A 15,356-nucleotide genomic window follows, 5' to 3' on the forward strand; every position below is an offset into this window, starting at 1 on the left:
GGATTATGTCACGAGTTCAGTGTGTTATTTTGTATAGCTGGCATAAGAAAGTTAGTTAGAGTAGAGCAGTTATTTTTTCTGCTTCTTGTATAAATACTGAGCTAGTGCTCCTTTGATCATTAATAAAGAATATGATTTTTGCTCTCAAATATGCTGTTTTCTATTAGATTGGAATAGATAGGCACTTGCTCACCCTCACTCCCTTAAGCTTTTCTCTTTTGCCAAAAAGCATATCCTATTCCTATAAAAGCCAATCTTGCTATTCTGATAGTGGGCCGTAGGATGCCTTTTGAGTGCACAGGTCAATGCCTATTTCTACTATGTTTAGAGGCAAACCTTCTATGGCCATTAACAGCAAATGAATGCCATCTAAGTCCAGTACCACTTAACCAACATTCATATTTTGCTCAACAAACAGAACGAAAACATTCTTATCTCCTGTTTAAGACACTAAACATTGAAAACCCAGTGAATAAAAATTCAAGTATTCCTACAATTTAATTGGATTTTTGCGATTTTCAATTTTTAGAGGTGGATCGAACTTCACTGACCTTCGATTCACGATTGAACCAATTGAAACTGCTAATCCGGTTCAATTCTTAAAACAACTGACAAAAATAATATGGAACAAGCCACTTTTTAAATCCAAACCGGTCTTCTATAAATCACGACCAATTTTTTTAATTATGTCTCAATTTGAAAGCTTTGTTGCAATTGTATTCATTTTCGAACCAAACCACTTTTTTAAATTCAAACTTTTACATCATCTTTCAAAATGCAGTCCAAATTCGAAAAAGAATTACTATTGTGAAAATCTAATTAATATTCACATTTAAAATACAGTCAACCCTCTAATAATTAATACACATGATGGATTAATTTTTTATTAATTATTAGAATTATTAATTTATTGAATATTATATAAGACGTAATATTGAAGTTGGCTCCCTAAAATTTTATTAATTATTAGAATTATTAATTTATTGAGTATTAATTATTAGAGGATCTACTGTAGTAGGTTTGTTCGAAAATAAACGTAATTGCAACAAACCTTTTAAATTATGACATAGTTATAAAAATTAAAAGATTTGGCAATAATTGATAAGAAAATATCTCCCAGTCACAGAGAAAGGGTGATCTTAACAACTGAAGAGCCTGCTAAACAGGATGCCTCTCTAAAAGGAGCGAGACGCAATGATTCTCAAAATGTCCCATCTTTTTCTAATTACTTTTGCCTCTGCACTGCCACTATAGTACTATATGGAGATGAGCCTGGCTACGTATTAAAAGTCGAAAACAATTTCCGCAGCTATTTTTTACTTTTTTCATAATACAAATATTCCTACATATATTTATATGTACCATAAAAGAACCAAATGAACTCAGAGCAAAGGTAACAGCTACTCACTACCGGCATGGCATGACTTGTAAATCTCACCCCGCATCAGATCAATTGGCAGGTGCTCCAAGGTGTAACGTTCGGGACCTAGATACACACCGGTCTTCTCCAATAGAGCAATCCCTTCATCTCTCCCATGTCTTGAAGAATAGAACTTCAAGTACTCGATGTCCTAGCACAGCAAAAGGAGCTTAGAGAGTCGACCAGACATAAGCTATACTAAGTATAAAGCTAAAACCATGCAAATTGAAAATTCTGTTTCCAAATAGACATAACAACAAAGGATTGAGATTCTCTCAAGTTCAAAATAAACTTAAGGGGGTCATGTTCATGATCTACACCGTTCATTGTAATATGAATGGTGTAGATCAAAAAGGTACAATTTTAATCAAATTAATCTACACCATTCATTTTACAATGAACGGTATGAGGTTCCAAATTCAGTGCAGACAACATACGAACAAGAGCGATGTGCAGAAAGAATTATCGATGCAAACACGAATATGCACATCAGCAGATGTAAATCTGAATACAAATATGCCTAACAATTATATTGAAGGATAAACCTGTTGCAAATATAAGAAAAAAAGGCCTAATAACTCAAAAATACCCCATATTTTCGATTTTATTTTTTTCATTTATATCCCAACATTTCAAAGATGTCAATTTTGGCCTAATTTCGATAATTACATTTCAATTATAGCCAATTACTTATTTTTTTCCAGAAAAAAAACAAACCTTTTCGGCTTTTTAATTTACGAGCTGACTTTTCCTTATTCAATAGAAAAAACTTTTTAAAATTAGACTACGACTGATTAAATTAAAAGATTTGGTCATAAATGAAATTTTTGAAAGATTTGGCCTTTTATTAAAAAAAAATTGAGTAATGGAGTAATTGACTACAATTGAATGTAATTACCAAAATTAGGCCAAAACTGATGTTTTTAGAAGGCTGAAATAAAAATGAAAAGAGTCGAAAAGGTGAGGTATCTTTAAGTGATTATGCCAAAAAAAATCTGCATTTGTCCTTACAGTGAAATGCATTCACAAGAATCAATAATGTCTTAAATAAAGGTCAGTGAAGCACTTCAGAAAGACATAAAATACTTTCACCTCTTGTAAAGTATTCATAGTAACAAGGAGTCATGCTGTAGATGTAGGGTAAATAATCCGACTTACCTGCAGGCCACTGAGAATGCGCTCCAATCTAAGTGAAGCAATTGGTTGACGTGAAGACGAGAACACTTCACCAGGATAGAATAAAACACCATCACCAGGGGGTAGACCGCGCCTAAATCGTATCTGCTCATAGAAACCCCACCCTCCGTTATCAGGAAAATGAAATGGAGTACGAAAAATAATTAATAATTAAAGAGAATCATTCAAGATTGTAAGGGAATCAGAAGCTAAAGAAGTACCTCTGCGCTAGGAAATATAGCCTTCTCATAGCAGTTCGCACCCCAGTATAAAAATCCAGTTCCACCTTCTTTCCATGCACGCCACATGACAGCTCGGTGCTGGGTACCTCGCATCCCCAGATGCCAATTTGGATGAGGATCAGAGGGTCCAAGGCACACATATGGCCACCATTCCTATAGACGGAACAACCTCACTACCTTTTGCATGATATTTACTTGGAATCTTCATAAAACATCACATTTTACTATTTTTTAACCAAACATTTGGTAAATTTCATGATTAACAGAACATTCATAACAGTAATATAGTCACCAACAAAAGGTATTATCAACTAAAATAATCCATAAACTAATTAGTTGTTGAAATTTCAGAATTCCTGGATCACTTTGTTTAAATTAAACAATGAATACTATGAGTGGCAATTAATCTTAATCATCAGCTTATGAATTATGACACAATCCAGCCATCAAAGAGCTGAAAACAGAAATAATAGATTTAACAATCTACTATCAGTCACAAGCTATGTTTATGAGATTGTCCTGTCACAATCAAATATTCTCACCAAGTTATAAAACTATAGATAAGAAAAGGGCTAATGGAGTTATTTTACCTCACCATTCTCTGGCTGCAACTCGGAGATAATGTCTTTAACCAGATCGTCTCGATTACCAAGCACCCACTCACTGCAAAAATTACGAACATGCTTAAACTGAAAAGAAATAAAAAGGCATTTTAATATATACTTCAACTGTCATGTAAATAGACAAATGGCATTCTCAGATCACCATTTGTGACTAAGGGAATGGATTAGGTACACATTCTGCACATCACTGACTGAAGGAATAGTTGATCTTGCAATAGTATACAGACAAAAGAACCAGAAAGCCATCTTTCACTCTTTTCGGTATAACAAGTTCTGTACTTACGTTCAACCAATAATGTCTAAGCTTTAAAGAATCTCAATATCATATTCAGTCTTAGGGCGTGTTCTGTATAGGGCTAAAGGAGGTTAAAGCTTGACTTTTAACTTTGTTTGCACATCAGGAAAATGGGCAAGTATTCAAGAGTAAATATTCCCATCAAAATGGGGATTAAAATGTTACCCTCATTAGAGATGGTTAGAACTTAGAGATTAAAGGAGGCATATGGAAAGTGAATCCGGCAACTTTTTGCTTTAAAAAAAAGTGACTTCTATTGTTTTAATTTTTCTTTTTTCTTTTTTGCAAAAGCCAATAAGGATGTGGGTCCTGTTTATTTTTTATATTATTCCAATACTTTTAACCTCAAACTAAACAGAATTAGTTTTCATCCTCTACAATATTCTCTCACCTCCATAACAATTCTCCTTTACATCTTAATCTTATACCCTTAGTGGCTAATAATCATCGACGGTCCTCGACCTTTGCTCTAAGCTTCCGTAAACCCCCCAACCTTTCAAAAGCTTCCCTAAACCCCCCAACCTTTGTGGCGGCGCCATTCACGGTCCTTATGGACGAAAACACCCTTACAAAAAAAAAAAAAAATAGCGGCTGGCGGCGCCACGTCATCTGACATGTCATAATTTTTTAAAAAAAAATGAAAGTCCCAAAATACCCCTAAAATAAGCTAATCAAACCAAAATTCAATCATATTCGATCCAACCAAACCAAAAAAAAAATGAACCAAACTAACCAAACCACCATCCACCATCCACCCGCCGCCGGTACAGTCGCCGGTCGTCATCTCCGGCGACCATCTGTTCTAAGAACAGATCTGAAAACCCAGATCTGTTCTTAGAACAGATCTGGAACAGATCAACAGATCTGTTCTTAGCTCCCTGGTCTCCTAGGTTTTGGTTGAATCACCACCGCCGCACTGCCGTCATTTTTCACCGTGTAACCCTAAGAACAGATCTCCCTCGTGTAACCCTAACCCTAACAATCCTTTATCCTCATCTGAAACCCTAGCTGCTGCTACTAGTGGCGGTTGCGGTGCTTTCGGCGGCCTCCCTGGTCTCCAAGGTTTTGGTTGAATCACCACCGCCGCACTGCCGTCATTTTTCACCGCTGATATCTCCTGACCTTTTCGTCTCGGATTGCGTCTCAACTGAGACGGCTTCTCCTCGTCGGTCTCCTCTACCTGAGTAAAAAAGTGAACGAGAATAGAAGTTTCTTCGCCGAGCTTCAAAATGTCGCCGTGATGGATAGGGACGGGAGTGAAAGGAGGAACAGGCGTTGAGTTGATGGTTGTTCCGTTGGAAGACTTGAGATCTTCGACTAGCCATTTACCGGCCAATGAGGAGAATTTGATGATTAGGTGCTTGGAGGAGATGGCCAGTTCTTTAATGGTGAGATTGTTGCCTCTTATGAGAAGACGAACAGATCTGTTCTTAGAACAGATCTGATTTCCAGATCTGTTCTAAGAACAGATCACATCTGTTTCTGTTCTTCAAGAACAGATGTGAAATCTGTTCTTGAAGAACAGATCAGAACAGATTGTGGCGATCGGAGGTGGCGACCGGAAGTGGCGGCTGAGGTGGCGGCCGGAGGTGGTGGCCGGACCGGCGGCGGTTGTTGGCCATATGGTCTGATTAGGCTGTTTTTGGTTTGGTTAGATTAGACTAGGGTGTTTTGGTTTGATTTTGATTTGGTTAAATTAAGGGTGTTTTGGGGTTTTTGAATATTTTTGGACCTATGATGACGTGGCGCCGTCAATTTTTTTTTTTTTTTTGCGCCGCCAGCCGCCAAATTTTTTTGTAGGGATATTTTCGTCCATAAGGACCGTGAATGAGCGCCGCCATAAAGGTTGGGGGGTTTAGGGAAGCTTTTGAAAGGTTGGGGGGTTTACGGAAGCTTAGAGCAAAGGTCGAGGACCGTCGGTGATTATTAGCCACCCTTAGTTTTTAACCCTTACCCTTCAACCAAACAACCCCTTAGAAATGACAAAGAACAAATCGATTGTTCAAATGGATCTGAAATCTGAAGCGATTATCTGCAGAGTATGTATACTAGATAAATGACGCCCTTGGGTGAGCCAAAGACCCCATACATCATACAGAAACCCTCTTGGTTACTAAAAGAACCCAATAGGTTAAGACTATCCCAGTCCCAACTCAAATCAACGAAGCCTGCAATCAAGCATCAGCAATACCTTGTACAATAAATTTGAACATGAGGGCGCATGAACTTTGGAACTTTTACAAAAGCCTCAAAAGGGGTAGGCGCAAGCGGTGCATCACTAGGTCCTACGCAAAAACACATGAAAACAGCGACAATATAAGGGACAAATCAAACTAGGTAAAGAACAACAGTGGAGCATAATTGTCAGACTAAGGGTTCAAGTTCAAAAGCCAATCAGAGTACAAATAATAATAATAACAATAATAATAATAATAAGGAATCAAGGAAACGAAGTGAATCTATACCACAATAGTACGTAGTTAATATACGGGCATCAGGAGCATAAGCATGGATCTCACCAGCCATATTACGAACTGAATTATAATGATCCAAGTTCAGAGGCTGCCAGTAGGAAGATTAATTAGGAAGAACATTCATTATACTGGAAAGCAACACATAAAAGAACTAAACAAAGGTGATATTGCAAAGAAATTCATATTTATTATTGTGCTCCCATCACAGTTGCAAAACATAGAGAAAGTTTCTCTCCTGCACACAGCAATATTTTGATAAAGCTACTCCAGAATTGAATGGATTATGGGCTAAGTATCAGAGGCAAACTAAGAAATAATCTGACTTCAGTGGTAACTCTCTTATTTCATTTTTATTATTTCTTGTAAGTAAGAGAGTTTGTTAAAAGAAAGGAGGCAGCTAGCCATTAAATAAAGTTAGAAACAAGTACATGTTATAGAAAAGTCCTCCCTGACTGGAGTTAAAGATATTGTTCTTACCTCATCCCACAAGTACAGATAGGCTTTCTTCCAGTGAGACTTTGTTCTCAACATCTCAATTTCTTTCTGCAAGTAATCCTTCTCAGCATCATTACTGTTGCACATCAGAGTCCATCAGTTTTAAATGTAAAAGTACCTGATTAAACTGACTGCGGATAACTGACTGACCAAGAGACTGCTCGGCTATATGGTACAGCATATGCAGCTAATCTTGGGTCTGACAGGTATTCATCTGATTTCGGATGATCAGCTGCAATAAAGCAAATAAGAAGATACAAAAAGTCAAGTATACATTTGGTATTTTGCAAAGCAATTAGACAGCACGCACAAATATGCTAAACCAAGACCCTTAAGCATTTCTAAGCACTACCTACATGCTTTTCCTCTTTTAGTTACCTGGCCATGGGCAGGTGTATGCAAAGACACGCATGCTGTCTCCCCATCTGCAAAAGTATGGGCTTATTCTATACTGAAGAAGCCATTTAAAATGCTGTTCCAATGCGTCATACCATTCAGTAGTTCCATGTTCAACACCAAAACGATCTTCAATTACTGTATCAGATATCTAAAGTCATGATTAAAGAAGTAGACAGCTAAATCTTCTGACACTCCCCATGTGTATAACATGTCAATACATAAAGACTGATACATAAACATATGTCTCCAAAACGCATCCACGAATATGATGCCACCAAAAAGAGTAAGCAGCCAAACTCCACACACTGTAGAATCCATTTAGCTCTTTATCATGCCTGTTGCTTTATTTGGTGCAGTTAATCCTTCAGCACACTAAACAGTATGAACAAGGTGGGATAGAGAAAGGCACATCCTCCATCAGTGTAAAATAAAATTAGCCTTTGACTTTAGATCTACAGAGTATAGTTCTGTCTTAGGTTGGCGTAATGTTCAGATTTACTAGGCACCCAAATTTTTTCTGACCTTGCTTATCCTGCTTCTCTCAGAAATTCCTTTTTTGAAATTCTGAAAGGCATCTATAATGGCTTATATTAAGACCAAGACAAAGTAAACATTCAGAGAATATCACCAATTTGAATGTGATACATAAATAACTTCATAAGTAAAAGGATACACCAAATACAGTAGGAAATGAAGGAGTTATTGGAACTCTGAAATCCCATACGGTCAAACTAATCTTAATGCGAACTGAGAGATTTGAAACGGCATCTTCGTCCATCATATCAACTGGCCCATTATCTGAAAAGAACTCTGAAAATGATGGAGACAGAAGAACTCTTCTTAAAGATGTACTTGCAGATTTTACTCTTTCTACCTAAAAAAAATTGTCATATAAATGGTTTGTAGTAACCACGTCTTGACCTAAATGATGGAGGAAAAAAAGAGGAGAAAAAAAACTGGTCCATATATTTTACCACTTCATCCAATGCTCTTCCTTCAATAGGCTCCACAATGTCTAGACAATTCCTTAGTTCCATATATAATCCATGCTTCTCAGCTTTGTTGAAGCATTGTGACTGAGATCTGTAATCAAGGCGTTATTATATCAACTCGATGTCCAGTGCAATAAAAGTTAAAGAAGCACTGAGCTCATAAAACTAATGAACACTAAGGATAGTGGACTTTTATAGACTATAAACAAGCAACACATAATTGCTAATGAATGAATGTGAAAAGACAGGCATTACTCTGCCCCTGCTTTTATAGCAGTGATGATGAACTCTCCTTCATATTGCCCCGGTGGCTGTGCACTTGGAACGTCTATGGAAACCCATATTGCACTTGTTTCTCTGGAGCAAAGCCAACAACAAAACCACTTGACTTTAAGTCAACTATGAATCAACTGGTATTTTTTTCCAGACAAGTCAAAATACATACTATTTGAAAATGAATGAAAAAGACTATACCCAGGCACTAGGCTTATCTGACTAATTGGATGATCCAAAGGCACAAGTGCATCTGGGACACCTAGTATGGGCACAACTTTCCTCAATAATATCGACTGTCCAGCAACCAAGCTGCCAATAGATGATAACATTAAAATTAAGCTAAATGAGTAAATAACTGAACTGTAAACAGAATATGTAACTTCAAGAAGCTCACCGATCACCAGAGGTGGAGGATAAGTCGGTGCATTGAACCTGTACCGTACCTGCACCACCAGAACTGCTCCAAGAAACTTTTGGGCGTAGAGCAATTTGAACACTCTCTCTTTCATTTCTAGCTGCCAGAAGATTTACCTTCAAGATAGAAATTCACTGCCCATAAACAACAGAACTTGAAACACCTATTCAACTTTTAAATTTGATTCATGAAATATGTGACTCAGAACATCACGATTGCGGAAAAATAACCTACAATGACAATTTTAATCCCTTTTACAAAAGCATGAGAAGCCATGAGAAGCCCAAAAATAGAAACAGTTACTATTCATGTGACTATAAATTAATGGCAAGGCATTGAAACAAATTTAATGAGAAAAAAACATATTCATGTGCGCACCGCATGCTAGCAAACTAAATGTCAAATGACCAATCCATCCAAAAGTTTAAGCAATTAAGTGAAATTTCAACTGTGGTTTTATTAACTCTAACACGCACCCGCATGCGAATGCCCATTGCACTTGAAGCGTGAATAAGCACACTCGTTTTACCTTAATCTATTTAATTAATCAAGCAGGATTGCTAAACTCTAGACCTTTTAATTCTATAAGCTTTGATTACCATGTCAAATAACGAATCTATCCGAAAGCTCGGCCTATTAGGTGAGACTTCAACTATAATTTTATTAACTCTAACCCTTAAAACAGGCCTCCTTACGCAAACTGAAAGAAAAAGTAAAAAATGATCTAAGCTGAACGTACAGGCTCCAAATGTCGAGGCAACTCTTGTGCTCCAACATTTGCAGTGCTTGGCATGCACCATACATGCACTAGCTCAGCTGTTTGAACCTCTGACAGGTCACTTAATCCCTTGGGCAGATTGGAACTGTATAAGCCTCCATCAGTCCAGCCATATGCTGTCCCTCCCCCCGCAACACCCTCAACTGGTGGTGCAAAATCTTGAGAATTCCCTCCTGAAAATTTAAATGCACAGAGCAACATAAAGGATAATTCCAATAACTATAGTATGAAAATTCTCGACGTCATGGATGATAGAGGAGAAGAAAATAGTGATGCTAGGAACTACAAGACATGGAGGTGGTAAAACATTGTTCGGGATTCTATAAAATGAGATTGATTTAATGGAAAACCAAGCAATAATAATAAAAATTAGTATAGAGAAGCTTTATTTCATGGGCATTACATTTTTATTTCTTTTGAATGCTGCGGACGTATCAATAGCATGTAAATGCACAACCCTTGTAGTCAACAAGTTTAAAAATGAAAAGTATCTGGAGAAGGAGATAAACAAGAACACATATATGTAGTTAACAGTGATATGCATGCAATGATCCAACAAATAAACATCAATTGCCAGACCCCCCCAAACCACATCCCCTTTCTTTTTGCTACAGAAGAATCAAACTATATCCAAAATAATTTTAAAATAAAATTCCTTAATTTCAACATGACTTTTAATTCCAAAGCATACTAAATAGTTGCATAAGAGATAAATAGAAATGAATATAATATGATATTAATCTACCATGAAGATGAGCAGTGTGTGAGCACATAATTGGATGGAATCCATGCCTTCAAGCCCTCACAACATGCAGCTATCTCTTCCACGAAAAACAAAAACCTAACACATAAAACCCATTGAAACTCAAAGCTAGTTACCGTGTTCAAAGCTAAAATACCAAAATTGAAGATAAAATTGTAAAATGTATTTCCTCAGTCTCATTCTAATTGAGAAGATTCTTTTTGCACATTGTTTAAAAAAAACTTAGTAACTTTACTTTTATATCCTCAAATTACATTAAATTTATCACATCTTCCTAATATTTTTTTTTCTAAATGCATTAATTGAAGACGGTAAAAAAAGAATATTAGCGTAAAAGGTATTCTATAAATATAATTTTTTAATTAGATTGATACACTGAAAAAGGAAACTGTGTTCAATTATAACGGGGCGGAGGGAGTATAACCTAGTTTCTTTATATAGAATACGCAACCTCAAATAAAACTCCATCACTCAATTTAAGAAACAAGTCAATCAAATTAACATCCTAAAATTCACACATTCATAAACAACATGTTCTTGCAAAATCATGTCAGTCGGGGCATCATTTCATTAATAGAAGAAAATTGACTCAATATAATATAATTAAATTGAATTGTTACATTAGCAGATTTTACAAACACTAAGAATTACATGATCCTGTAGAAGAAGTAATATACAAATTCAAACCATACAATTGCAATAAAAATCAGTAATCAGTAATCAGTACCCAGCTTATAGCATAAAAGTTATTGCACTATATTCACTAAAAAAAACAAACAGAGAATGGAGTATTAAGATAAAGCAATTAATCTGATATGGATACTATAAGAGCAAAATTTCCAAAAAAAGTCTTGAGAAGCTAAAAAAAATTAGAAATGATAGAACGAAAATAAAAAAGTTCAGTGACTAACCGGTAATATCCATTCCGGCACGGTGGTTGTGACTACAAAGATCTCGATAGCGTTTGTTTTTTTCTGATTAAGGTAAAAGACTGAGAGTCGCTTGACACATATATATGATCGCTTTATAAGAGCAAAAGTGAGAAATGTTGTTTGTTTCGAATTTCACTTAATAATATTGAGAAGGGTAATTTTCATTAACATCCTCCACTTTCTTCCCTTTTCCAATTTTACTCTTCAAATAATGAGTTGGTAAATTTTACTAAACACACATGATAAATGGGTTAAAATTTTCCGACATTAAAAGACGTTTAATAACAAGTTAAATTACATGATGACCTGATGTTTTTCTATTTCCAGTTATTTTTAACCAAAAAACTTCAATAAAGGTTCATTTTACTCTCTATACTTACTCAAAAAATCAGTTAAGGCCGAGGTTATGGTTTCAAAGTAATACACACTAAACTTGATATTTTGGCTCGTTTTATCGTTTATGCGAGGTGTCAAAAAATAATTGGAGCATTATATACAAATTGAAGCTAAAATTGCAAAAGATTATTGAATAATTTGAAGTTGGAGAGGTAAAACAAACCATTAATCAAAGTTCATGGTGTTTTTATTCAAGCACATTGTGCAAAAAATTATTCGACAATTAATCTTTTTTGCTAAATTCAAAGGGTAAAATAATTTTTTGTTGAAAAAATCTCAAAACTGTAAATAGTGGGTAATTTTTATCGAGAAATTATTAGGTAGAAGACACGTCATTAAAATAATGGCACTACCGTAATATTACTATTAAAAAGTGTAAAAAAGTAATACGCAAATTCACAATAGTGCCACTATTTTAATGACGTGTCATAATGTGATAGGCTAGTCTGCGGATGACATGGTAGACTAAGAATCTCTCATTTTTATCTGCAATCCCTGAACCTTTTTATCAACAAAAAGATATATGTGTCATTCATTTAAACAAAAAAAATCATTAAGAACTGCCGACTTTATGGCTACAGATTGGAATGAAAAAATTTTGATGGAAAAGAGTAAAAAATCTGAGTGAAAATTACATGCAAATTGTATAATAGTTTCACTTATTTATTGATTTTTTCATATTTGTTGGCTTGAGCTGGGCTTTCTAGTGATCTCGGCCTGTTGTGCTATGAAGCTGAAAATGCAGTTTACCATCAGCAAAGGTGAAAGCCACCATTGTGTCATATCAAGTGAAATGTTGGAAATTTTGCAAAACACAAATGTGAACAACTTAGATTTAGTACAACAAAGTAGGATAAATTTTAGACAAGAATATTGCTAAAGATTATAGGATTGATTTAGTATGATCTAGGAAGAACTAACAAGAAGAAATTTTTCAAGCCAATGGACGAGACTTGCCCGGAGACGGTTCAAATATTCTGCTCCACCATAACACTTCTGATAATCTTTACTGCAGATACCTGAAATTGAATGAAATGTATCAGATAGGCAATCTCCGTGTATTATACAATACCTTGCTTAAGGTTATAGCAATCTCCAATTATTCAAAAAAGAGGAAATAACATCAACCCAAGAAACAGATCCAGACTCTAATAATTTAGCAGTGCAGTGGCAATATAGTATTGTAGCTCTTACAGCAATTAAACATGAAAACAAACACCGAGTTGCACAATAAAAGTGAATTTGCTAAGACAGAAGATTACTTAACATAAACCCAACAAATTCACGCATCCAAGCCAATTGAACTATTTAGCATTAATATTGTCCTAGGCAGGCCAAGTAGTACGAAAACGAAAACGCAGAAACAAAAAACTTTGGAACAACAGTTAAACGAAAAACATCGAAATAATATTTATTTTGTAAAATAAGTAGTGTATATAGAATTTTGGAAATTTTATAAATATTTCTGAAAACAAAAAGTAAAACACCGAAATGTGAAATTTGAGAAGTTCCCATTCAATGCAACATAGTAAACATGTAATGGTGCATGGCAGCTTGAGAAATCCAGAATACGGCGGGCTGTCCTGCATCAGAAATGATATGCCCAAAAGAAAAACAATAATGAGGCAATTCCAGCTTATGAGGCTATCAAACCAGTTTTTCCAGGCTTGGAACAATTAATAAGAGTTTCTGAAAATTGAGGTAAACAGGACTAGGAGAAAGAAGCTCAAGATCAAATGAAAAGGGGTAACATTCTAATAACTAACTAAAAATGATATGAAAGTTATACTGCGCCGGAACGGAATAAATGTTTAACTTTTTATAGGTTAAAAATATAAAATTTTCGAGTTCCAAAAACACGGAAATGAAAAGCCAATATATAAGACTCGACAAGTTTTCGTGCAACATAGTATGAAAGTCATAGAATGATCAATAAAATCCACTTGTACATGAATCCTACTAAGCTAATGAATTTCCTCAATCACATTGATGCTTATCAGTTATCAATCACACAAAAAACTTAGGATCCATCAAGAATTCTAACAATGAACACACGACCACAGGGAGCTATTAGGGATCAACTTAAATAATAGGTTTCACCATTAATTTTCTACAGATTATTCAAGCCTTACTGGAAAATTGAAGCAAGAAACTAAAAAAATTAAACTCCTGCTATTATGAAATTCTTAAACATGGTAACAAATGAAGATGTTTCTGAACACAAATAATAGCCCAATGAATAACAATAAAACAATATGCACCCATATTACCTCTTGTAGATATCAGTGACATATCTTGAAGTATTGTAAAAGATGAACCACATCAACACAACCATCAAAGTATCTGCCATATTAAGTTAAGGAGTGAACAAAAAGGCTAGCTATACAAATAATTGCAGATTAAAAGAAAACGGGAAAGTTTAAAATCTAGAGTCCAATTCTATGGTGATTCGAGAATAACAAATTGCGAAGGAAAAAAAAAAAAGGATACTGAAAAGGTAGCGCTCCCACCAATCCAACATAAAGAGACCAAAAGTGACATTATAGAGATAGATCTTGCGTTGGATCCAGTTCATGGCTATTTAAACCCAAGGGTAAAGATCTGAAAGACCCAGGGGAAAGTTGATAAGCAAACAGCGAATTAAATGCGGAAGAAAATTCAATATGAGGAAGAAGAAGAGAATAACAATCAACGATCTTCAAATTCTCGGCAACGGACAAGACAGTGCTTATAATCTACTTTTAACTGAGCGATCAATTTTAGTGATGTCTTATTTCGGGTTCACAACGGATGGCGGGTACAAATTCGGATCCAAATAATTATGATTTTCTTTTGTTGGGCTTTTCTAATTCGGCTGGCTGGGGCTGAGAGCGCGGGAATTAGTTTGCCCCTTTATCAAGCAGAGTAGCCAAGGGTCTAATCGGGTGAGGTTTTCTTTTCTTTTTTTAATCTATTATTATTGGATTAATTCCAAAAAAATAATAATTCCGGCCCTTACTATGCATATATGTGGAGCCGAGTTTTTTTAGGGTATGCATGAAAAATTATACTCCCTCTGCCAAAACAATAGTCCACTTTCCTTATTTTTTTTTCCAAAACAATAGTCTATTTTTCTCGTAAATTACAATTTAAAATATTTATTGTCCTTATTGTTAAAGTGTATCATTTATTACTATTAGCCTAAAGTCATAACATTTAATAAGGATATAATAGAAAAAATGAAGATAAATTTGTGAAAAGTTAGCGCATTAATTGTGTTTCTTAAACTATATGAAAAAGAAAAAGTGGACTATAGTTTTGGGACGGAGGGAGCAGTAAAAATGAAAGTCCGAGTCTCCTTATAAAATAGAAAAAATTATTTTGAACCTTGGACCAAATCAGAAATAAATAATTAGAGTTTAAATCCGCTCAAAGCATAGAGGTCTAGGCGGACCCGACCACTACACAAGTCTATGAACATGTTAAGTTTCGGGATTTAAGTCACGCGTTTGAGATATATTGATTGGAGATTATTTGACGTAAATTAAAAGAGTTTGAGATCTTATAAAAGAGTTAAACATGGCGTATTTGAACCGAAATATTGGAGATCTAATTGACTTTAAAAAAATTAAAAATGACTAATTTATTTCTTTTTGGCGAAAAAGAAAAATAAGTACACGTGTGGAGCATTAATTTGGTGG

General features: G+C 35.2%; 2 protein-coding genes across 5 annotated transcripts; both read right to left on the reverse strand.

Moving 5' to 3' along the window:
• Nucleotides 1-1,198: 1,198 nt before the first annotated feature.
• LOC126681731 (uncharacterized) lies at nucleotides 1,199-11,750 on the reverse strand. Of its 4 annotated transcripts, XM_050377282.2 has the most exons (17): nucleotides 11,260-11,651; nucleotides 10,331-10,426; nucleotides 9,547-9,758; nucleotides 8,787-8,923; nucleotides 8,591-8,701; nucleotides 8,372-8,473; nucleotides 8,099-8,207; nucleotides 7,798-7,998; nucleotides 7,104-7,272; nucleotides 6,876-6,957; nucleotides 6,708-6,801; nucleotides 6,222-6,318; nucleotides 5,948-6,041; nucleotides 3,429-3,501; nucleotides 2,818-2,991; nucleotides 2,579-2,701; nucleotides 1,199-1,571 (listed from the first exon to the last, which is right to left on the reverse strand). In XM_050377282.2, the coding sequence occupies exons 2-17, from the start codon at nucleotides 10,356-10,358 to the stop codon at nucleotides 1,401-1,403; spliced, it is 1,977 nt and encodes a 658-aa protein (XP_050233239.1). In that variant the 5' UTR covers nucleotides 10,359-10,426; nucleotides 11,260-11,651; the 3' UTR covers nucleotides 1,199-1,400. The 4 variants fall into 4 exon arrangements, with proteins under 4 accessions (XP_050233239.1, XP_055960217.1, XP_050233245.1 ...); XM_056104242.1 differs by lacking the exon at nucleotides 5,948-6,041 and having other exon boundaries at nucleotides 3,434-3,501; nucleotides 11,260-11,750; XM_050377288.2 differs by lacking the exon at nucleotides 10,331-10,426 and having other exon boundaries at nucleotides 11,260-11,640.
• Nucleotides 11,751-13,942: 2,192 nt separating this feature from the next.
• On the reverse strand, nucleotides 13,943-14,533 carry LOC126681834 (uncharacterized). Its single transcript, XM_050377392.2, has 2 exons — nucleotides 14,167-14,533; nucleotides 13,943-14,019 (listed from the first exon to the last, which is right to left on the reverse strand). The coding sequence occupies exons 1-2, from the start codon at nucleotides 14,249-14,251 to the stop codon at nucleotides 13,943-13,945; spliced, it is 162 nt and encodes a 53-aa protein (XP_050233349.1). The 5' UTR covers nucleotides 14,252-14,533.
• Nucleotides 14,534-15,356: the final 823 nt, after the last annotated feature.

The sequence above is a fragment of the Mercurialis annua genome, linkage group LG1-X (genome assembly GCF_937616625.2).
Source record: "Mercurialis annua linkage group LG1-X, ddMerAnnu1.2, whole genome shotgun sequence".
In the NCBI taxonomy this organism is placed as follows: domain Eukaryota; kingdom Viridiplantae; phylum Streptophyta; class Magnoliopsida; order Malpighiales; family Euphorbiaceae; genus Mercurialis; species Mercurialis annua.